The following is a 24,330-nucleotide window of genomic DNA, read 5'->3' as shown; positions in this document are numbered from 1 at the left end:
GCCACCCTTCAGGGGCACTGTAGGCAGGCGATGTTGGGTAAACAGGCGGGCGAAAACTTCGTAATTGGGAGTTGGTTGACGGGGGAATCCAGCCTTCCGTGTGCCTTGATATTCATGAGCGTCTGCTGCGTTGATCGATGTTTGCCATGGTGGAACAGAAACAGTCCGCACACGTTCTGGTTCGTTTACAAACACATCCTCAAAAACGTTGGGGCGATGATAGGTCTGCTGACATCGAAGCAGCTCTTCTCTGACGATCTGCCGTATGGTCAAAGCAAGGTCGTTAGGCGGCACTGTTTCAACACTAGCCACAGTGGGGACGTCATACAGGTGGCCGTATTTCGGAGAAATTCGTTGCATCTTAAAGGATTGAAAGGTACGACAGTGCTTCATCGCGTCGGACACGGAGTTCAAGCAGTCTTTTCCAATTAAGAAATTGTACACGTCTTCGGCTATACCCTTGAGAACATGTCCAACCTGGTCTTCTTCAGACATCTTCCCATACACGATCTTGCACAGCTTCAATATTTTTTCAATGTATGTCGTACATGTTTCTCCTGTAAGCTGTGCCCTTTGAGACAATGTCTGCTCCGCGCGTTTCTTCTTTGCGTCCGAATCACCGAAACACTTCATCACTTCTTCAACAAAACGTTCACTAGTCGTGTACATGTGCTCGTAGTTCTCGTACCACATGAGGGCGGTGTCAGTTAACGAGAATGCAACATGATTGAGCTGTTCGTTCGAGTCCCAGTCATTGCTTCTGCTCACCCGCTTGTAGTTCTTGAGCCACACGTCGATGTCTTCACCTGAGGTCCCGCCGAAGTTTCGTGGCACTCTGTCTGTCGGAACCCATCGGAGTTGGCCTCGAAGCGTTGGATGGCTGCTCTTGGGTCATTACGATCGGCGAAGGTGAAAGTCCGGCGAGGCGGCGTCTGCGACGAAGTCCTGGTAGTGAAGCTCCCGTCTTTGGGTTCGTCCTACCCAGCACCTTCCACCAAATTGTTACGCAAGGCAAGGTAACTTTATCGGGGTTTTTAATGGGCCCTGAGTCCGCGTTCCCAGTATAATGATGATGATCTCCACCGCCATGGCTAGTACCCACTCAGAGGGATCGCAGTGGAGGCAACGTCGTTTTGATTCTCTACCCGCGCTTACCTTGATTTTCCTGGTAGTGATACTTGTTATCAAGGTATATATATATATATATATATATATATATATATATATATATATATATATATATATATATATATATATATATATATAAGGGAAAGAAGTGTATACCTAAGGGTTAGTTTTTCCGTGTTTTAACACAATATTAATTAGATATAACAGACAGTAATGCCAAGGAATGTACAGGGGAAGTTATTAAAACCAACGGAATGTAAATAAGAAGAAAGAAAAGTGGATGAAAAAATTACCACCTGTGAGCAGGAATCGAACCTACGACCTTCGAATTACGCGTTCGATGCTCTAACCACTGAGCTATCACAGCGGCTCTCCCTCCATCCACTTTTTTGGGTTTTATCTGTGAATTTAGAAGTAGGAGTGACAGTCAGCGCCATCTATAAGCCAAACGACGTGTGTGAAAACACTCTTATGCGCATGTTTGGCGTCACGTAGCACGTGAACTTATTATGAGCGGGCAGCTGATTAATTGTCCCTCTTATACAACCTAAACACACCAAGTCTGCCAGTACGAGACCCTCGTTCAATGAAATAAGGGAAAGAAGTGTGTGTGTGTGTGTATATATATATATATATATATATATATATATATATATATATATATATATATATATATATATATATATATAAACTGATGATTTTGTGAACTATTCATATTTCATCTGCCTTTGGTGGCTTATCACCCTATATAACGCTAACGTTTTATATTTCCTACAAGAAATCATTTATCAAAATTATATGCCATTAGCCTAATTTGAACTAGATGTATAATTAATGTTTCCAACACCAGTGCAGAAAGCAGAATTAAAGACAATGTCTGTGGTTTGCTTGCATTAGTCTTTTCATGTCAGTTGTACACTTCTTTTTAATACATTTTGTTGCCATGCTTTATTGGAACTAAACTGTCACTGTAAGGACTTGTCTTGTGCCATATGGGCAACATTTCATGTACATTTCTTGGTATTCCACGATAAAACTACGACGTGAATACAAGGCACGCCATAGTGGGAACCGCATTAACTTACACCACCTGGAGTTGTTCAATGTGCAACTAAAGAGAAGTACACGGATGCCCTGGCATTTCGCCTCCATCAAATGCGTCTGCCGTGGCTTCGAGAATCGCATCCAGGTATTAGGAGATAACAGTGAAACAGCTTAACCGCTGAGATACCACTGCGGGCAGGAAAAACAATTTTTCAATGCATGTACAGGTGATGTTCCGTCCGATCACCTGCTACAAAGCGCAAGGCATCAATAAAAATATTCATCAACAGCTAATATTCATTAGCGGGCCCGGGCCGGGACAGGGTTTAGAACCATGCGCCCTGTTCACGCTCGTGCTGGGTTAATGTACGCCTGGGCCCAAGTTGGGCCTCAGAGTACGGGCCCGAGCTTGGCTAGGGCTTTATAAAGTGCGGCCAGGCTGGGCCCGTGTAGTGCTCAAGGTCAGAGTGCTTGAATATTGACAGACAATATCATCCACAAAGCTGAAGAAGGCGGAACCAAAATTCAGTGTGCTGATAGTCTTTTGTGCTCTAGAAAAGAGAACTTGCATATTTCAGGTGGTAGATTGGCGGAAATGCAAACGTTCATGCGCTAAAAAGCATGCGACGTCGTTTGTGCCTCACGAGATAGGTGTCGAGTGCAAGATATAGCTTTCATTCAGTAGACTCACATCGGGCAAACCAGGTGCTGTCTTGTAGACTGCGAGAGCATCTTGCGGCAGTTTATGCACAGGTAACAGAGGGACATATGGTGGACCGTACCTGCAGGTCCATCTGTGCTCCGGAAACTAATGCAACACGTGCGCTTCGGAATGGCAAAGACCAAGTGACGCCCGAAATAACAGAAGCGTTTCCTATCAGCGAGAACAAAAACATCTCAGTTGGTGTTCTTTTGGTTGCCTTATCACGGAAAGAGATTGACTCTGTGAATGTATATCTTGCACAAGCAAAGGGCTCATGTGTGATGTGGGCGAGCAGGAGAGTGTTGTTGCACGTAAGCGCTTGTCCAATGTGTTGTGGGTATTGTGTATTTCCTTGCAGCCACTTCAGTCGATGCAGAGTGCCCACCCTGTTTAGGCACCCTCTCCTGTGTCTGCGTCTTTATATTTTTGGCTACGGAAATGAATGCCGCGAAAAACCCGGTGCCAGCGAATTTACAAAAATGCGGGCGGACACAAATAGGTCCTTTGTGGTGCGCATGTCAAAAGCATGTTTCCATGGCCTATTTTTTTAATAACTGGTGCTCTCTCAACCAACCACTATTCGGTGATCAGCCGTTTCTGATATGACTATTATTTATTTTACCATAGACACCTGTCGATGATTTTGCTGGTATTGCAGTCTTGACTGTCAAATAAATGATTCACGCATGGCCATCGTTCTTCTCTGTAGCAACAGAAGTGTTGGGCCGCTAAGCATGCGAGCGAATTTGCGATTCCCAGAGGTTACAAAGAAGTGCTTTATTAAAGAATGAACGCACGTAGAGGAAAGATGGTGACGAGGAGGTTCCAATGGACATTCTTTGTCTGCGTCAGCCTTTCGCGTTTTCAATACCCCGCATAAAGGACTGAGTTTGAAGCGAACACTGATTAATGTTGAAAAAGCACACAAATGAATCAATGAATAAATGAAAGCGGTTGTGAAAGGCGCGCACATGCCAAGCTTCCCTTGCTCACACTTTTCCCGTAGGGAAGGCTTTGTTATGTTTACCCCACCGGTATGTTGAAAAGATTAAAGCAGGGAACTCTTCTGCCAAGAAAACGCCTCTGTTTTGACGAGTCCAGTGGAATTAAGAAATATCTAGCACGTTGTATTGCGCAAAAGACATTTTCCTCCAATGTTACAGAAGAGCACGAGGAGACTGGTTGCCCGAATCGTGCTTGCAATGAAATAATAACCTTGAGCTCTTTTTTACTCGATTTGCACGTTCTTGAAAATGTAGTACCAAAGAGTACGTCATACCACAAAGCATAGGCATCTTGAAACGCATTTTTCTATAAAAAGGTAAATTGCAAATGAAATGTTCAAATGATGAACCTTACCTATAAGAGATGGTTTGGCGAAGGAGAACGTGGCCGACAAGGCCGTCAGTAGGCCCGTTGCTACGGCGATTCTGTCGAGCCCGACACAGTCAACGAGTATCACGGGAAACAGGACGACGCCACTGCCTAGCAGGAAGGCGACAGCCGCGGCCAGCGCGAACAAGGACCCGTACCCCGAGCACTGCGGCATAATGACGTACATCAGTCCGACTAAGGCCAACACCATGGCCATCAGGGTGCGCCTGGTGAGCAGCCGTCGGTCGGCAAGGACGGGCAACCCTAAGCGGCCCACGAGGTCGGCGAGGGAGCTGACAGACGTCATCGTGACTGCGCTGCTCTGAGCGATTCCTCTGTCCACGGCGAAGTCAACCAGCAGCGAGTTGTAGCAATCGTAGCCGAGGTTGAAGGCCACGGAGGAGAACATGACTAGATACAACATGGGAATCTGCAGCACGTCCAAACCGCACAGCAGGGAGATATTTCTACGGTGTTCATGCACGACTACAACGGCTTGATCCAAACGTGCTTTGGCTTCAGGGTCCTTGGAATCTGGACAGAGCAGTAAAATTTCGAAATAAACTTAAGGGTACATGAGATAAATTTCTAAGAAAAATTGGTTACTGCAAGTACGCTTTGTTGAATCAAGGTTATCTTCAGTTTTCTTTTTTTGTGTGTGTGCACATAAAGAGTATCAAAGAAGAGCAATGGAAGGACATGCAGTTTCTAAGAATTGATTTGATCTTTCAAAAGTATCCGTTGTGTCCACTTGTCTGGTAGCGCTGATCTGTATCCTCTGAAGCGAACATTTTTGAAAAAAAGAGAATGAGTTCGTAAAAAGCACTCACTCTCATTATGCTCTTCTTTGTTCCTCTGTTTCTGTACGAAAAAACATTGTAAAAAATTTTTATGCATCGAAAGGATTACATTCATTTTAATGTTTATCGTAGCTCTTGAAAGGCAGGCCGTCAAATCAAAGCAGTTGCGAGGTATTGAGTGAGTCTACAGTTTTAGGCAGTTTGGCTAACGCTTTGGCAGTAGGACAGCTTGAACTTGAAAACGAAACGGCAGGAACAGAAAAGCTTGTTGAACATGCATAGGAAATGCGTTGATATCAGAAGAAAAAGAATCCGCGCATTATGTCGAGTAGGCGAAGGTCAGGGTATTGTATAAGAGAGTAACCGAACGTTACTAGTGTGTTGTCCCATATAATGTAAATTGAGTCATGTAAAGTGTATGTAGAATGGTATATTTATTTCGCCTTCCAATAGTTTTAGGTCATTCAAGGAGAATTTAGAAAATAGCGGGAGTAGAGGATACGCCTCGAAAGTGAATCCAAGAAGCAGTCATCTTATCGATGGTTGGATAACATTTTAATATGGGTAATTTGTTGGCACATGCAGTTCTCAACGTGTGCGTTTGTGTTACATGGGGCCTCAGGAAGCCTCAATGTCTAGGCACATTTTAGTAAAGATCAACTCATCAATACTTTTCTCGGTAGGTTATTTTTGCCGAGAAGACTGATCTCGTAACTTATAACTAGCCTATGCTTGCATTAAAGTATATTGTATAGCTCTTTTTTGCGTCGCACATAATTTCGACTACACTAACGGCTCTATACAGTAAGCACAACAAAAGACAAGGCTATAGGTCCCATGGAGCTCCCCTTCTAATAAAAAGCAGTGTGATGTTAGCAATATTGTTATAGGGGATCCCGTATATGTCGTTAGTACGTCGTTGAAAGGGAAACTCGTTAACGATCAAACGCTTTTTTTTTGTTTTTCTTCTTCCTGAAGCTTTCACGAGGCGCCATTTCACATTTTTAATCTACACGCAGCCTCCCCATAGTAAAACACCTGTCTTACAGCATCACCCGGTTGTCTTTTGAGCCTCAGTTTATCAATTTCTGAGATGGCTTTATATTGATACGCAACAGCCGGCACAGCCTGTCTGGAAGAAAGAGAAAGACGACGTTGGTGGCTGGTTGTTGATGAACTGTCGCCATCTTGTTCGCCGAGCACAGTGCTTCGTATTTAATTTAATAAATAAGTTACCCGTAACATTATTGGTGGAGGTGGACGACTCCCGTACCTCGATGGAGACGCGCAGCGGTGGCAACACCGGGGACTCCTCGGCTACTTCAACTGCCAGTGCCTCATCCCCACCGGTCTCTCGATCCGAGTCGACAACCTACGTCACCCTGCCACCCCTGCGGGATCCTGGAACTTTCTCCGCTGACGGCACCATCGACGTCGACTCCTGGCTGCACCGGTACGAGCGAGTCAGTGCTACCCACCGCTGGGATCCCACGCTCATGCTCGCCAATGTTGTGTTTTACCTCGACGGCACGCCGCGGACATGGTTCGAAACCAACGAAGCCGAAATCACAAGCTGGGATCTTTTCAAATCGAAGATCCGTGATCTTTTCGGCGATTCATCTGGTCGTCAGCTCGCTGCCAAGAAGACTCTCGCCACTCGCGCCCAGACGTCTACTGAGTCGTACGTCTCATACATTCTTGACGTCTTGGCGCTTTGTAGCAAGGTCGATCAGCGCATGTCAGAAGAAGAAAAAGTTAACCATGTCCTCAAAGGTATTGCTGACGATGCCTTCAACCTGCTGGTATTTAATAATGTCACAAGGCTGACGATGCCTTCAACCTGCTGGTATTTAATAATGTCACAAGCATCGACACGATCCTGACAGAATGCCGCCGTGTAGAACAGGCTAAAGCCCGCCGCGTCACCCACGGCATCATGCGCCTGCCGAACACAGCTGCTACTTCCTCTTGTGATGACGCCGTCCGCCCAGTTCCCCGATGTGACAACCTCACTCGCATCATTCGTCGTGAGGTCGAGGCAGCCCAACCAGTAGCTACTTCATTTCCAACGCCTGATCCTTCACCGACCACTATCTCACTGATACAAGCCGTCGTTCGTGAAGAATTATCGAACGTCGGCCTACAACCCATTCAACCAGTCTACTCTGCCGAGCTGTTTTATCGTCGCCCATCCGCTCCTCGATTTGGTTCCAACTACTCTCGACAGCGCAATTTGTCCGAATGGCGTACACTGGACGACAAGCCCATATGCTTCAACTGCCGACGTGTCGGTCATATTGCTCGCCACTGCCGCAATCACTGGGCTCCGCCGGCACGCTATGGTCCTCCTACCCAAGCCACTTCGGACCACCAGTCGTCCTCAACATTTGATTTTGGTTCTCCTATGCTCACCACATCCGCTGATTCTGTCGCACCTCTGACGAGACCTCGCTACGCCCGCTCACCATCCCCTGCTCGCCGTCAATCTCGTTCGCCCCCACAACGCCGTCCTGCCTCTCCGACCTATTCGCAGCGCCCCCGACCGGATAGCTAGGCAGTGCAGCTTCTGGAGGTGAAGCTGCATTGACGACGACCTCTGCAAAAAATCCTCGTGTAACATTACCGACCACCGGGAATCTGTTGAACGTTACTTTAGACAATGTACCTGTGCGCGCGTTGATTGATACCGGCGCGCATGTGTCCATAATGAGTGCTGCTCTTCGTCGCCGCCTAAAGAAAGTTGTCACACCCGCCTTGAACCGAGCCGTTCGAGTCGCCGACGGGGGAACTGCCGCGATTATTGGCATGTGCTCTGCCCGTGTGACAATCGCCGATAGAAGCACTGCTGTTCTTTTCACCGTTATAGAAAATTGTCCCCATGAAGTAATTCTAGGCATGGATTTTCTAACCGCTCACTCGGCCCTTATAGATTGTTCAGCCGGCTGTCTTGACCTTGAAATGCCTCTACTTTCTGATTTGACCAACCCACCCCAAAGTCGCCTTTGCTGCATTGATTTCGCACGCCTTCCGCCTAACTGTGTCACACATATCGACCTCTTCTCTACACCACCTGTACCTGACGGCGATTACATGGTGGCACCAATTCATGCCGTGATGCTTACGCATGGCGTCGCTGTTCCGCACACCATTTTGACAATTGTTGAAAACCGCACATGCCTTCCTATTGTCAATTTTGCCCTCACTGCCTAAATTCTTCCACAAGGTATCTCCCTGGCCGAAATTACTGCTCTACAAGACCATACGGTTGAACCCTTCAGAGTGGATGATTGCTGCACCTCAGACAATGAACCAACTCTAACACGTTCATCGGGCGTCGACGTTGACCACATGGTACCATCAGACCTCACTCCTGATCAAGCGAAAGCCCTTCGTCACGTCCTGGAGTCCTATAGTGACATTTTCGACTTCGCCAGCACGGCTTTAAGCCGAACGAGTGTTGTTACTCATCGCATCAATACTGGTGACGAGAGTCCTATTCAACGACGTCCATATCGTGTTTCCGCGTCCGAGCGCACAGTCATACAACAGGAAGTCGAAAAGGTGCTTGGAAAAGACATAATCGAACCCTCTTGTAGCCCCTGGGCTTCTCCTGTCGTCCTGATCAGAAAGAAGGATGGAACATGGCGCTTTTGTGTAGATTATAGGCATCTCAACAAAATTACGAAGACAGATGTTTATCCGTTGCCTAGAATCGACGATGCCTTAGACTGCCTTTACGGTGCTACGTATTTTTCCACTATCAACCTTCGATCTGGCTATTGGCAGATCGCTGTGGATGAGATGGACCGTGAGAAGACCGCATTCGTCACTCCTGACGGGCTTTATCACTTCAAAGTTATGCCCTTTGGTCTCTGTAATGCGCCGGCCACATTCGAAAGAATGATGGACTCGTTGCTCCAAGGGCTTAAATGGTCAACCTGCTCATGTTATTTAGACGACGTTATCGTTTTCTCGCCCACATTCGACTCCCACCTCAAGCGTTTATCGGCGATTCCTGAAGTTTTTCGTCGAGCCGGACTTCAACTGAACTCGTCGAAATGCCACTTTGCTCGTCGTAAAATAACCGTACTTGGCCACAACGTCGATGCTGCAGGAGTCCGCCCGGATCCCGAGAAAATTCGCGCCGTCATGGACTTTCCTGTTCCGAAGTCAACAAAGGACGTTCGCAGTTTTGTGGGCTTGTGCTCCTACTTTCGACGGTTTGTTAAGGACTTCGCCATCATTGCACGCCCACTCACAAACCTCCTGAAGAAGGACACCCCGTTTTTCTGGGGCGCTGATCAAGCCTCATCTTTTTCCCAGCTCACGACTCTCCTTACAACACCGCCGATTTTAGCCCATTTCGATCCATCAGCTCCAACCGAGGTTCGCACTGACGCTAGTGGGCATGGAATCGGGGCAATGCTAATGCAACATCAACGCGGACATGACCGTGTTATAGCATATGCAAGCCGCCTGCTATCTACAGCCGAGCGCAACTATTCAATCACGGAACGTGAGTGCCTCGCTCTCGTGTGGGCAGTCGCCAAGTTTCGCCCATACTTATACGGGCGTCCATTCCGGGTAGTCAACGACCATCACGCGCTCTGCTGGCTGGCCTCACTCAAGGATCCCACAGGACGCCTCGCTCGTTGGTCCCTACGATTGCAAGAATACACGTTCACCGTAACGTACAAAACAGGGCGGTCACACCAAGATGCTGATTGCTTATCACGCTACCCTGTGGAAGAGGCTGCCCATACTGACACCTTTCCAGACCTTCTGTCTGTGACGCAGCTACTCAACCTTGGTCACGAACAACGCCTGGATGCTTCCCTGCGAACCATCATTGGCAAGCTTGAGTCAAGGCCTCGCGACGCATCTCTACAAATGTTCCTGGTAAAAGACGGCATCCTGTATCGCCGTAACCTCGATTCATATGGCCATGACTTGCTTCCCGTCATACCAGCACATCTTCGTGCGACTGTTCTCAACCAACTTCATGACGCTCCTTTAGCGGCCTACTTGGGCGTCTCTCGCACATACGACCGTGTACGTCGTCGTTTCTTTTGGCCTGGTCTTGCCCGCTCTGTTCGACGTTACGTCGCCGCTTGTGAACCCTGCCAGCGCCGCAAAAAGCCATCTTCCCTACCAGCTGGATTCCTTCAGCCGATTGACATTCTCATTGAACCTTTTTTTCGAGTTGGCCTCGACCTGCTTGGCCCATTCCCAATCTCCAGCTCAGGCAACAAATGGATCGCTGTCGCCACTGACAATACGACACGGTACGCTATCACACGAGCACTTCCGACGAGTTGCGCAACCGATGTGGCGGACTTTCTGGTATATGATATTATTTTAGTACACGGAGCTCCACGCCAACTTCTCACTGACCGGGGCCGCACCTTCCTATCAGCTGTCGTTGATGAAATCCTGCGCTCTTGCTCTGCCAAGCACAAGTTTGCCACTTCGTACCATCTGCAAACGAATGGTCTTACGGAGCGCCTCAACCGCACCATAACCGACATGCTTTCTAAATACGTAGCGGCCGACCACCAGGACTGGGACGTTCATTTGCCATTTGTGACGTTCGCATATAATTCGTCACGTCACGACACTGCCGGCTATTCACCATTCTATCTTCTATACGGCCGAAAACCCGCCCTACCATTTGACACCTTGCTGCCCTCGGTCACTGAGTATGCCGGCGAAGCCATCGCGCGAGCCGACCACGCACGCCAACTCACCCGCCGCCACCTGCAGGCTTCACAGGAGCACCAAAGACAGCTCTACGATTCCCATCATCGAAACGTGCACTTTTCACCGGGTTCCCTTGTCCTCCTCTGGTCCCCCACTCGGCGTGTAGGGCTTTCTGAAAAACTGCTGTCACGCTACACTAGTCCATACCGCGTCGTTCGCCAAGTGACTGACGTTACATACGAGATCGTTCCAGCCGATTCAACGTCATCATCATCACCTTCGAGTGACATCGTGCACATAGCTCGACTCAAGCCCTATCACGCTCGTTCTACCGCATCCGAGTTGCTCAAGCACCGAGACGGTGCTTCTACCACCGGGGGGTTATGATACGCAACAGCCGGCACAGCCTGTCTGGAAGAAAAAGAAAGACGACGTTGGTGGCTGGTTGTTGATGAACTGTCGCCATCTTGTTCGCCGAGCACAGTGCTTCGTATTTAATTGATTAAATAAGTTACCCGTAACAATATCATTTCTTGCACAAAAAAGTGCACTTTGAGTACATGTTTAATTAGAAATACCTGCAAGAAAATGTATTTTGTGAGCTCTTTGCATTGACAAGAAATAAATAAAACTACGCCTAGATACAGGACACAAGGAGAAAGAAGTCGGTTGGAGGAGCGCACACTCAAAACAGCGCTGGTCGCATTCACTTGGTAACAGTTGTTAGTCTGCGCTGGTCCCGTTGACTTATTTCTCCTTGTGTCCTGTATCTAGGCTTAGCTTTGTGTTTTCCATTTCTCACCAACTAGATCCCCACCAAACATTCCTTCAGTTCACCGACCCGGGCTGGCATTACGAAGTGCGCCGTGTGACGTCTGAAACTTATGAACTACCATCGTGCTGTCGCTTTTGAAACAGTTTAATACAAGAGCGGATGCGCTTCTCTGCATAAACTAGCATCCAACGGAGCAGCAAGGCAGTCACTTTGCAAATGTATTTACACTAGGTGACGACGAAGCATTTCTTCTCAAAATTACTCCGTATACTGAGAGCGTGATTGCCTCGACTCCAAGACTTGCGTCTTTTCAACCAGGAATTCTGTCCGAATTGTTGGATTTGATCATCGCCACTATTGCTTCGCGCAATGCCAATGGCTCAAATGCGGCGTTAGGGGTTCGAAATGTATATTCTACACAGAAGGGGATGCGTTCAAATTTCTGCACTTTGCTATGAGACGCGCTAGAACTAGCACGGATTGCAAAATTCACCCACCAGGGAAGGTCCAGTGATTACAGTTTCAGTTTCAGTTTATTCATTCATTCAAAATACAAAATTCGTAGAATGTAGTATGCATACGAGGGTCCCAAAGTCAAGCGACTGCAGTGGGACCCTCGTTTAACAATAATAATAAAATTAATAATTATAACAGCACGTAAAATACGCAACACAAATGAAAAGTTAACAGTGAACTTACATAAAATAACATCAAGTAAACAAAAAAGGCAGTTAGAATGCGACACAAGAACAATAGCAATAAGTTATACAAGTAAAACATAATCACGCCATAAAGCAATAACCTAAAATTGCAAAGACTTTCCAATTTCATGCCCGGATACATAAGAATCGTTAAGTAATCATTGTTGTCAACCTAGTTATGCAAGATGAAGTTTTTAAGATCACGTTTGAATCCATGAAAAGATGATGATGATTTTAGTGTATAGGGCAGGTTATTCCACAATTTAATGACTGCGAAGGCCCACGTCATTTTGCCATAATTGGTGTTACATTTAAGTGAAATGAAGTTGTGACTGTGGATGAATCTAGTGCCATTGGTGTTAGTGAGTAAACTAGCATCGATTATTCCAAACACAAGCTGTTTGTTAAGTTGTTTATATAAGAATATGATTAAGTGAAAATTAAATAAGCCGGACACAGTAAGAATACAGTTAGCCTGAACGAGTGAGGTAGCATTAGAATAAGATGAATTGTTGGTAATAATGCGAATGGCCTGATTCTGAATGTGCTGTACAGACGAAATATGAATGTTATATGTATTTCCCCATGATGTAATGCCATAGGTGATGTGACTATGTATGAAGCCAAAGTATAAAGACAATAAGGCTTCAAGTGAAAAAAAAGAACGAGATTTGATGAGTGATCTTATACCAAATGCTGTTTTTTTTTGACGTAAAGAATATGATTGGTGAACTTTAAATGAGGGTCTAATTTTACGCCCAGAAAACACACACAGCTAGACGCAGGAATGAAATGATTGTCAATGAACACTTGTGGAATGAAAGGTAGCATTTTTTGTGTTGTTTTAAAAACCATGAACTGAGTTTTGAGCGGGTTTAAAATTAAGTTGTTTAAGCGACACCATTCAACGACATTAGTCAGTTCTTTGTTCAACATATTGATCAGAGTAGGTAATGATTTATGCGAGATGGAAATGGTCGTATCATCAGCGTAAAGGATAACTTTAGAATCTTCAAGGCAGTCAGGCAAATCAATAATATAGATACAAAACAGTAAGGGTCCAAGAATAGAACCCTGCGGGACCCCTTGATTAATTATTTTAACATTAGAATTAACGCCCCCAATGCAGACTGATTGTTCACGATCAAGAAGGTAGTTTTTTATGAAGGTCACGGATGGGTCAGTGATATCCAAAGACTCTAATTTGCTAAATAAAATATTATGACTAATGGTATCAAAGGCTTTCGTGAAATCAAGAAATACAGACCCTGTGAAATTACTGTTGTCGATGGACGTTTTCAAGAAATCGGTTAATGATAGCAATGCTAAATTCGTAGAGCTACCCGCCCGGAAAGCGAATTGACAAGGCTTTAGCAGCTTAAATTTATTGAGGTACTTGTTAATACGTTTAAGAAATAATTTTTTAATAAGTTTGCTGATGGAAGCCAAATAGAAATAGGGCGGTAGCCACGGACATCTGTCGTATCACCTTTTTTGTGTACTGGGATTAACTTGGCTTTTTTCAGTGAGCTCAGAAATATACCATGTTTAAAAATGACATTAATTATATTGCTTAAGACTTCTGAGATGTCTGGAGGAGCAAGTTTTAAATGAAACGCCGATACATTGTCTAGTCCAGCGCTACAGTTTTTTAGATTCAGGATTGTAGAATAGACTTTGTCAATGGTAACAGGAAATAGAAAGAATGAATGGGTACAGCGGGTAAGGGTGTACGAGGATACTTTGGGCCTATCATTGTATATTTCATAAAAGTAATCACTAAATGACTCGGCTATGTCGGAGGACTCAGTACAGATTTGCTGTTTATACCTAATTTTATCAATTACATTACTAACCTGAGGTCTGTTTAAAAAGTCATTGAAAAGTTTCCATTTTTTTTTCGGGTCATTTTTTGCTTTACAGAATTCTTTTTCATGAAAACGTCGTTTTGATTGTTTCAGCAGTTTATTCATCATCTTATTATATTTTTTATACCTAAGTCTCAAATTCACATTTATTAGCTGCTTTTTGTTTTCCTGTAGAGATTATCTTTGTTCCGCATACTAATTAACAAGCCTTGAGTTAACCAGGGATTATGTTGAAACCTATATATTTTCTTGCATTTAACAGTTTTAGTGTTTGCATGCACAGGTTTAAGAAATAGGGAGCAGAAGTTGCCTAGTGCTTCTTCAGGATTTTCTAAGGTGCTAATGAAAGGCCACTTAGAGCCTTGAATTGCCTTGATAAAGTTTTCCTGATCGAAGGTTGACGTGAAATGGCACGTGTTAAGACGAGGCAGATTTACGGCGAAAGTTACAAAGACAGGATGATGATCAGTGATGCACACATCAATGACTCCTGCGCTAGGGGTTGGCGAAAACTTGCTTAATACGTGGCCAATGAGCGTGCTTGTTCCAGTGGGTAAAAATTGAGTAGGGGATGAAATTAAGGATTCCAGCCCGAAGCTAAGAAAACAATCACTATATGCTATGGTGCTGTTGTTGTCTGTATCCATTAGGTTAGTGTTGATATCACCAACCAAAACAACTTTCTTATTTTCTGTGGGAATAATGTCGAGTACAGCAGCTAAATTATGTAGAAAATGCGGAATAGACGAAGATGGCGAACGGTAAATGCATGCAATGATCACTTTATTTAGATTAACAGAGGAGGGCAAGGCAGCCTCGATGCATACAGATTCACAGTTCGGTATATTCAAAGATAGGTCAGTTCTGCGCTTGTACTTTATCTCGGGTGATATAAATATGGCCGAGCCTTCGTAGCGACCCGAATCGCGGTGACAATATTCAGAGTTAAATGATCGAAATCCGTACAGATTGCCATTACAAGCTCCTAGCCATGTTTCAGTAATACATAAAAATAAAAAGGAATGACAGAGTAAGTCAGTGAATCCAATAATGTTATCGTAGTTTTTTGGAAAACTACGCGCATTGATGTGCAGCAATGAACAAGTAGAGTTAGCAAGGAGGGATTTACTTTCCTCGAAAGGGAGCAACGATATGATCATACACGACGAAAGCTATGAGGTGGGAAAAGCGAACCGAATTTGTCAACGTCACGTGAATATGTTGAGATCAGATTCCGTATTAATCCAAAATACCCTGCTGTCCTCTGTCTTGCGGGCCTTGATATGACAATTCTCGGTCCAGAGGAACCGCCATTTCTTTTTCTTTTTTAGAACAAGCGCTTTACTAGACAGCTTTTTATTGGCAATGGTAAGATGTTCATTGACAAAGACTGGATTGTCATTACTTCTGCATAGTCCTAACTGGGAAGCACGCAGTCGCGCCTTACACGCTTTGCGAAGGAACTCATTTTTCTTTTCGCGTGAACAAAAGCGCGCGATGATGCACTTGTCAGCGCACAGTGCTTCACAATACACACAGGTCTTGGGATCAAATCCCGGTCTCGGCGGTCACTTTTCAGGGGTGAAGCTTCTTAACGTGTGGGTCTGTCCTTCCTCCTGTTCTTGTCGTGCGTAGGCACCGGTGGCATATACCCGCTCTTAAGCAGGTATGCACCACAGGAGATGCGAGATGGGAGAGGGCGGTACTTGGAGTGTTCACTAGATGGACACACGGATGGACGCATCGACGGACGAACAGACAGACTAGCAGACTGACGGACGGATGGATGAACGCGCGGAGTGGGTATGTGCGGCAGGAAATGTGAGATGCGAGATGGCGGTACTTGGAGTGTTCACTAGATGGACGCATGGACGGACGGACAGACAGACTAGCAGATGGACGGACAGATGGAAGCACGCGCAGACGTACGGGCGGATGGACGCACAAACGGACGGACGGATTAATGAACGGACAAATACAGACGCATGGATGGACGCACGTGTCGTCAGGCGGGCGGACGGAAGCAAGAAAGAACGGACGGATGGAAGCACGGACGGCTGACGTACGCTTAGCTCCACTCATCATCATTCACTCCATGGATATGCTCGAAGCCTATGTATTTAGATGTAGGTGTACATTAAAGAACCTCAGGTAGACAAAATTTCTACAGGCCTCCACTACGACGTCCCTCATATTAAGACGGCAGTATTGGTATACATTGAACCACAATTCCTTTCCATGTTCTTCTTCTTCCTATTATTATTATTATTATTATTATTATTCAACTCAAGCCCGGACATATGTTTTGTGGCCATTTAATTGGGTAAGTATATGTTACCCGCACGTATCTTTCTATGCCGACTAAGGCTGCCACGAGCGCTAACTTTTGTGACAAGCGATAATGTATTTATTGGTTTCATTGCCTGAATTAAATCTCAAAAAGCAACATTGAACGAACACTAGCTTACCTGTATCTCGACCCACTGGAATGACGTAAGGCAGCTGCGCCGAAGACTTCTCGTCAGTGCTATCCACAGTGATGAGTGACTCCACCGAAGTGCCGCATCGCTTGAGCCAGTGGGGTTGACGAAGGAAGAGGCTGAAGGCAGCCGCATTCAAGATGACAGCGCCGAAGATCAGCATTGCTTCTTGGAAGCCGTACCATGCGATCAGCTTCTCAATTAATTTGGGGAAGACGAAGCTGCCTAGCGTGGAGCCGGCAAAGCACACACCCGTAGCCATCGTTTGGTACTTCACAAAGTGTTCGCTGATCAGCACAGGGTTCATAGCATACACAATTCCAGAGCCGAAACCTGTCAAAAAAAGGCACCCGGCAATAAGTTCAGCAAGTTGTACAAAAACTATTACGTTGTAATGCGTGGTTTTTGAGAGAAAGAGAGTGACAAAGAGGAAGGTTAATTATATGCTAGCAGACAATTTGCTACCGAGAGTTGGGGTGGGAAACTGCGGATGACAGTGTAGGTGCTGTTTTGTCTTTTCTTTTCTTCTGCGGTATGATCGGCTACCTAAGGTTAACACTTTCCATAGCGCAGTCAGAAAATTTTGTAATAATACAGAATGGCGACAGTATTTAGACTAATCACTACCGCTTGTTTACAAAAAAAAATTGTGACAACTAATATGATGAGTATGTGTCCTGCGTGAGCTACAGTTAGACGGAATGAGCCGAAACCGAGTGAATAGCCGCGTCCGGCCAGCCGTGGCAGAAACTAAGAATCGTACAGCTCCTTCATCTTGGAAAAGTACCGTCAGCATTTCTTTGCGAACTTCGGCAACTTTGAGTGTATCTATCTATCTATCTATCTATCTATCTATCTATCTATCTATCTATCTATCTATCTATCTATCTATCTATCTATCTATCTATCTATCAGATACGCAAGAAGTAAATCAATGATACGCAAGAAGCAAATCAATGAGCTAGCACTGAGAGGGAAAGTACAGGAATTCAGAGTGTCACTGCAGAACAGGTACTCTGCTCTTAGCGAGGAAACCAACCTTAGCGTAGACACAATGAATGATAATCTGACGAGTATCATCACGGAGTGTGCAGTGGAAGTTGGAGGCAGGGTAGCTAGACAGGACACCGGCAAGCTTTCCCAGGAAACGAAGAACCTAATTAAGAAGCGTCAAATCATGAAAGTGTCAAGTACAACAGACAAAATAGAACTGGCAGAGCTTTCGAAGCTGATTAATAGACGTAAAGTATGCGATGCAAGAAGGTATAACATGGAGAGAATTGAGCACGCTCTGAAAAACGGAGGAAGCATCAAAGCAGTGAAGAGGAAACTTGGGATAGGCAAAAGGCGGATGTATGCACTAAGGGACAAAGAAGGCAAATTAACCACCAATATGGATAGGATAGTTAAAATAGCGGAGGAGTTTTACAGAGATCTGTACAGTAGCCGAGACAACCACGACCTTAATACTATAAGAACTAGCAGTAACCCAGACGACACCCCACCGGTAATGATAGAAGAAGTCAGAAAAGCTTTGGAGAGCATGCACAGAGGCAAAGCTGCTGGTGAGGATCAAGTAACATCAGATCTGCTGAAAGATGGAGGACAGATTGTGTTAGAAAAACTAGCCACTCTGTTTACGAGGTGTCTCCTGACGGGAAAAGTACCAGAGTCTTGGAAGAACGCTAACATCATCTTAATACATAAGAAAGGAGATGACATGGACTTGAAGAATTACAGGCCGATCAGCTTGCTCTCTGTAGTATACAAGCTATTTACAAAGGTAATTGCTAGCAGAGTAAAGAAAACATTAGAATTCAATCAACCAAAGAAACAAGCAGGACTTAGAACAGGCTACTCAACAATTGACCACATTCATACTATCAATCAGGTAATAGAGAAATGCTCAGAGTATAACCAACCACTATACATAGCCTTCATAGATTACGAGAAGGCGTTTGATTCAGTAGAAATATCAGCCGTCATGCAGACACTGCGGAATCAGGGCGTAGATGAAATATATATAAACATTCTGGAAGAAATCTACAGGGGATCAACTGCTACTATAGTGCTTCATAAAAAAGCAACAGAATACCAATAAAGAAGGGTGTAAGGCAGGGGGACACAATCTCCCCAATGCTATTCACTGCGTGCTTACAGGACGTTTTCAGAAGCCTAGAATGGGAACAGTTAGGGATAAGAGTTAACGGAGAGTACTTCAGTAACCTGCGCTTCGCCGATGACATTTCATTGCTGAGTAACTCAGGGGACGAATTGCAACTCATGATTACGGAGTTAGACAAGGAGAGCAGAAAGGTGGGTCTTAAAATTAATCTGCAGAAAACGAAAGTAATGTACAACAACCTCGGAAAGGAGCAGTGCTTTGCGATAGGTAATAGTGCACTTGAAGTTGTAAAAGACTATGTCTACTTAGGACAGGTAATAACCGCAGAGCCTAACCACGAGATTGAAGTAACTAGAAGAATAAGAATGGGGTGGAGCACATTCGGCAGGCACTCTCAAATTATGACAAGTAGATTGCCATTGTCCCTCAAGAGGAAGGTATATAACAGCTGTATCTTGCCGGTACTTAGCTACGGAGCAGAAACCTGGAGACTCACAAAGAGGGTTCAACTTAAATTGAGGACGACGCAGCGAGCAATGGAAAGAAAAATGGTAGGTGTAACCTTAAGAGACAAGAAGAGAGCAGAGTGGATTAGGGGACAAACGGGAGTTAAGGATATCATAGCTGCAATAAAGAAGAGGAAATGGACATGGGCCGGGCATGTAGCACGTAGACAGGATAACCGCTGGTCATTAAGGGTCATCAACTGGATTCCCAGAGAAGGGAAGCGGGGTAGGGGGAGACAGAAGGTTAGGTGGGCAGATGAGATTAAGAAGTTTGCGGGTATAAATTGGCAACAGCAAGCACAGGACCGGGTTAACTGGCGGAACATGGGAGAGGCCTTTGTCCTGCAGTGGATGTAGACAGGCTGATGATGATGATGATGATCTATCTATCTATCTATCTATCTATCTATCTATCTATCTATCTATCTATCTAGCCACCTACGACTTTTAGCTCTCCTGGCCGTTTCGATAATGGTACCAATACCAAACTTCGTATGGCATAACACTACTGTATGAAGAACATATTTAACTAGTGAAAACATGAAAATTATGATATTTACGTCATGAATATCATGATTTACATTTCTTGGTCCTGCAGCTCTTTCAGTGGTTTCATTCACATGGCATGTTGCAAAACTGGTTGGTTTGGCATGATTGCATGGCGAACACAAGCGACAGACCCTAACATCAAAATCGAGACATGCGTGTCATGTAACAACATGACTACATACTACGCTCATGATGCGCTCGCGGCCGTTTCGCTAGCGTCACATTTACCAAAATTGGTATTACAGTACGTGAATGGATGACGAAGGAGTGTGACTGGTGCAAACGTGATAATCATGAGATGCGTGTCATGTAACAACATAACTACATGCCACGTTCATGATGCGCTAGCCATCATTTCGCTGGCTTCATTTATACCAAATTTGGTATGACGGGACGTGAATGGATGACGAAGGTACGATACTGGTTCAAATATGATAATCATGACAGGCGTGTGATGTAACATTACTACATGCCACAGTGATGATGCGCTCGCAGCCATTTCGCTTGCTTAACAAATACCAAATTTGGTATTACCTGACGGCAAAGGAAGACGAAGGTATGTGATTGGTGGGAACATGATAATAATGAGATGCGTGCCATGTGAGAACATGACTACATGCCACAGTCAAGGCGTCAATACATTTCGACGTGACGCGGTGCATGTACTCGCTGGCGTTCATTTCGTCACGCCGGCGTTGCCATTCCAGGCACCGGTCCTGTCATGTACTCGCAGGTGCGCGCTGCGCTGCGTTGCCTTGACGCATGTGCGTTTCAACGCATTCGGTGTCCCTCCATCCCGAAAGAGAGGGAGACGCAGTGTTGTCTCGGTAACACATAGGCGTGAAATGCAGCATGGCACAATTTGCACCGGTGGCCGCGCTGACGATGCTGGTCGCGCCTGGCGTCAGACTATACAGTTCTCGTGTTCTGCTAACGTAGCGTCAATGTGTCCAGCGTCCGTGCGCATCAGCGCTACATTGGAGTATATTGGGGCCTTTATGACGCACTCGCTGCCGTTTTGCTAGCTCCATATATACTGTTACGCCTGGGAGTCCACACCAAACGTCAATGCCTCTGCAAAGGCAATCTGTTTCAAGGCCAGCGGTCGAGCCTGCCTGACGCGGTCAACTTAACGACGTCATCAAGCGGCGGCGCTGGTCTGTCCTACGCATCGCACAGCGAGCTCCCTTAGCCCACGAGCCCAATAAAGCAATCGACGCGTTCCAGTCTGGCGAGTCTTACACAATGCGTGGCAACCTCACTCGTCTTTGGGTGCAACCTAGCGCAGCGGCTCCGAATTCAATGATGATGGCACAGCCCAGTGGCTCCTATTGGAGGATTCTGACATCACGGCCAGCGACGCTTCTGGTTGGACGTTGGTGACGCAAAGGTCCACCGTGTGCCTATAAAAATATGGCAGCATGTCCACGATGTAAATAATGGAGAATGGGGCGAAGCAGCCGTCCGTCCATTCGTTCTTGCTTCCGTCCGTCCATGCGCGAGTCTGTGTGGCCGCGCGTGCGTCCATCTACCCATCCTTGCGTGCGTCTGTTCGAGCGTCCGCACGTCCTTCTGTGCGTCCGTCCCTGCGTTCTTCAATGCATTCGCTCCTGCGTCCGTCCGTGCGTCCATCCGTCCGTGCAGCCATCCGTGCGTCCGTCCATGCATCTGTCTGTGTGTCCATTCGACCACCTAATAAACACTCCTAGTATCAAGATCTCGCACCTTTTCATCATATATTCGTCCTATAAAAGCACCGCCATGCAGCGGACATTCGAAGGACTGAACGAGAGGAGGCACACGCCCACTTTTTTACGGCTCGCGCTTCATGTCTACTTCCCACCTTTAACCACCTCGAGCTCATGGTATATACTAGTTCACTGTATTCATGGCCCTGCGGCCGAACACTCGCTAAACCTTTGTAAAACCAAGGAGGTTACGCCCAGCGAGTATAACGTAGCAACCCTTTCTTGTCAGATAGTGCTGAATCTACATGCCAATGGCTGCTAGGGGGGAATAATAGACAGGAGAATGTGGCTTTTAGTTAACGCGCGCGCTGCGAATTTTTCATTGTTCAACAACGCACAGAAGAAATCTCCCACCGGCACCACCTTGGAGGTCAAAATGTGACTGGTTACACACTACTACTACTACTACTACTACTACTACTACTACTACTACGACTACAAGGGATGAACGGGTGCCGGTATACGGAGCTTCACCCCTAAAAGGCCGAACGGCACGTCGCCAGCAGCTGACTTATGCGTCAGAGAGCAGCCGACGTATTCGTCAGAGAGAACACATCTCGACTCTTCGAGTCCCTAAGGTGTTCGCCCCAGTGCCGAATTGGTAGCACCCCTATGCTGTACATAAACCTCGCCTTAACTCACCGTCGTCTTGTCCGCTCGTCTATCAGCTCTGCGCAGAAGCAGTCGCGAGCTGAGAAACAGACGCTACCAAACGAATGGTGACCTAGGCGGCGCTTTCCGGAGCAGTAGCGCCTTCGAGACCGTGTTGGCGATGTCGCTTCGTATCAGTGGTGGCAGCGGTGGGATTGGCTGGCATCACCGACATCAATGCGTTGAGTGCCTGGTGTTTTCCCCCCGTTCACCAGACTACTCTAGCACAGGTTATAGCAGTTTATAGAAGGGCTGTGTGAAGCATTAGAGTGAGCTTTGATTGTTTCAAGCCAAGTCGGAGTGCTTTGAAACCAAGGTAAGGTGGAGGGTGTAAACACGGCAGTGTTAAAAACTGCCTGCACGTCTTGCTAGTAGACTTATAGTGGGTACGGCAAGTAGATCCTTAATAGGGGCAAACACCAAGACGCTAGTGTAAACGATGGAGATCTTTAAGGTGAAGGAACTAATCGATATTTGTGAGGAACTTGGCCTTATTTTGGGCCGTGTGAAACAAAAGCAAGCGATGCTTGAGATCATGAGTGATGCAGGAGTGACGACTGAGGAAATTGATGAGGCCTAGGCAGATATCAAAGCACGCAACGAGGAGGCTGAAAGGCGAGAAGTTTGCGAACGCGATGAAGCTGAAAGGCGAGAAGTTTGCGAACGTGAAGAAGCTGAAAGGCGAGAACGCCGTCAGGAGGCCAAGAGACAGGAGCGCCTTGTGTTGAAACGAATAGAATTGGCAATACTGCAGTGTTCGCAGGTGCCTAGCGAGGTTTCTGTGACAGTTCAGGTCAGTGGCCAGAAAATTCGCGACCAACTGCCACCGTTCATAGTAGGCGAGGACATGGCGAAGTATCCTGTCAAGTTCGAACACATGTGTGAGCGAAATGCCTTGGAGCGGTCTCTATGGGCGCAGAACTTGTTAACTCTTCCTCCCGGTGAAGTGTCCAACGTGATAATGTGCTCGTCGAGGTAAGCGTTTGAGAGCTATGCCGAAGTTAATGAAGTGCTTTTGAGACGTCATAAGTTGTCACCCGAGGCTTTCCGGCGAAGGTTCCGGTAAGCTAAAAAGGGGAATGAGTCGCACGTTGACTTCGCGTTTCATCTTAAAGCCGATGTAATTAAATAGCTCAAGGGTGAAGGGGTTTATTAGGATCGCGATAAAGTGGTAGAATGCATTGCATTGGAGTAATTCTACTGCTGCATCGAGGAGGATGTCAACCTTTGGCTGCAGGACAAACTAAGTAAAGTACAGATAAACAAGGCAGCAGAGTTAGCTGAGGAGTATTACACTCAACGAAAGTTGCATAGCAGCGCAGTGTGCGTTAAAAAGAATGAAAGGAACGAGGGCTTCTAAAAAATCCTGATCAATGAAAACCCACTCCGCACCATAATTTCTGGAAGGACCCGTCTCCTACGAAGGACACTGTTGGGGAAGGGCAAACGAAAGTGGAGAAGTCGAGTGAGGTTCCTGAACAACGCACTAATACCATACGGGCGTTTGAATCAAGGAAGCCGCTAGTCTGCTACAACTGCAAAAAGGAAAGGCACATCGCGATAAACTGTAAGCAAAGTGTGCTTTCGCAACAGTCTGAGAATAGGAAAATAACATGCGATATTTAGAGCCGTATCTTCAAGAAATTAGTGTAAGATGGAAAACGTGTCGAGCACTTTGAGACTCAGTGGCAGCCATGGACGCTGTCCACCTTTTGGTGGTGTGTCCGGATGACTTTTCAGGAGAATGCGCGTGGATTAGGCAAGTCGCCGAGGAGCAGCGTGCTTGCTCACCAATCGCTACTGTTGTCATTAAAGGCCCGTTTCGTGAGCTTCGCACCAAAGCAGCTGTGTCTGCCGCGCTTCCCGATCGTTTTCCTCATCTTTTTTTAATAACTCTGAACAGGTCGTCAAAGAGCAGGGTAAATCATTGTTCTTCAACTTAGCGTACATGGCCCTCACGCGATACGAAGCGCTGAAGCTTTCGCAGGAACTTGATCTTGTTCAATGTGGTGAAACACCACCTCCAAAAGCTGCTGGTCTTTGTGACGGCGAGTCGATGGAAACTCAGACAGGAAATTTTTCGTGTAAGTCATTTGAGCAGTCACTCGAGCGGCCCGTTGCCAAAGCGATTGGAGTGGCCTCTGTCGGTGGAGGAGACGACATGGCACCATTGAGTCT

The 24,330-nt window shown here is 46.1% G+C and overlaps 1 protein-coding gene across 1 annotated transcript in view; it reads right to left on the bottom strand.

Annotated features, from left to right (window-relative positions):
- Positions 1-24,330, bottom strand: part of LOC142803072 (monocarboxylate transporter 12-like) — a 99,314-nt gene that overhangs the window by 7,179 nt on the left and 67,805 nt on the right. The window contains exons 4-5 of the mRNA XM_075888182.1: positions 16,562-16,906; positions 4,235-4,783 (exon numbers count right to left, since the gene is read on the bottom strand). Of these exons, the coding sequence (XP_075744297.1) occupies positions 4,235-4,783; positions 16,562-16,906 (894 nt within the window). The remainder of the gene's footprint in view (positions 1-4,234; positions 4,784-16,561; positions 16,907-24,330) is intronic.

The sequence above is a fragment of the Rhipicephalus microplus genome, chromosome 3, assembly GCF_043290135.1.
Source record: "Rhipicephalus microplus isolate Deutch F79 chromosome 3, USDA_Rmic, whole genome shotgun sequence".
NCBI classification, from domain to species: Eukaryota; Metazoa; Arthropoda; class Arachnida; order Ixodida; family Ixodidae; genus Rhipicephalus; species Rhipicephalus microplus.
Note: the sequence above shows the minus strand (reverse complement) of the source record. Positions and strands in the feature narration are given on the sequence as shown.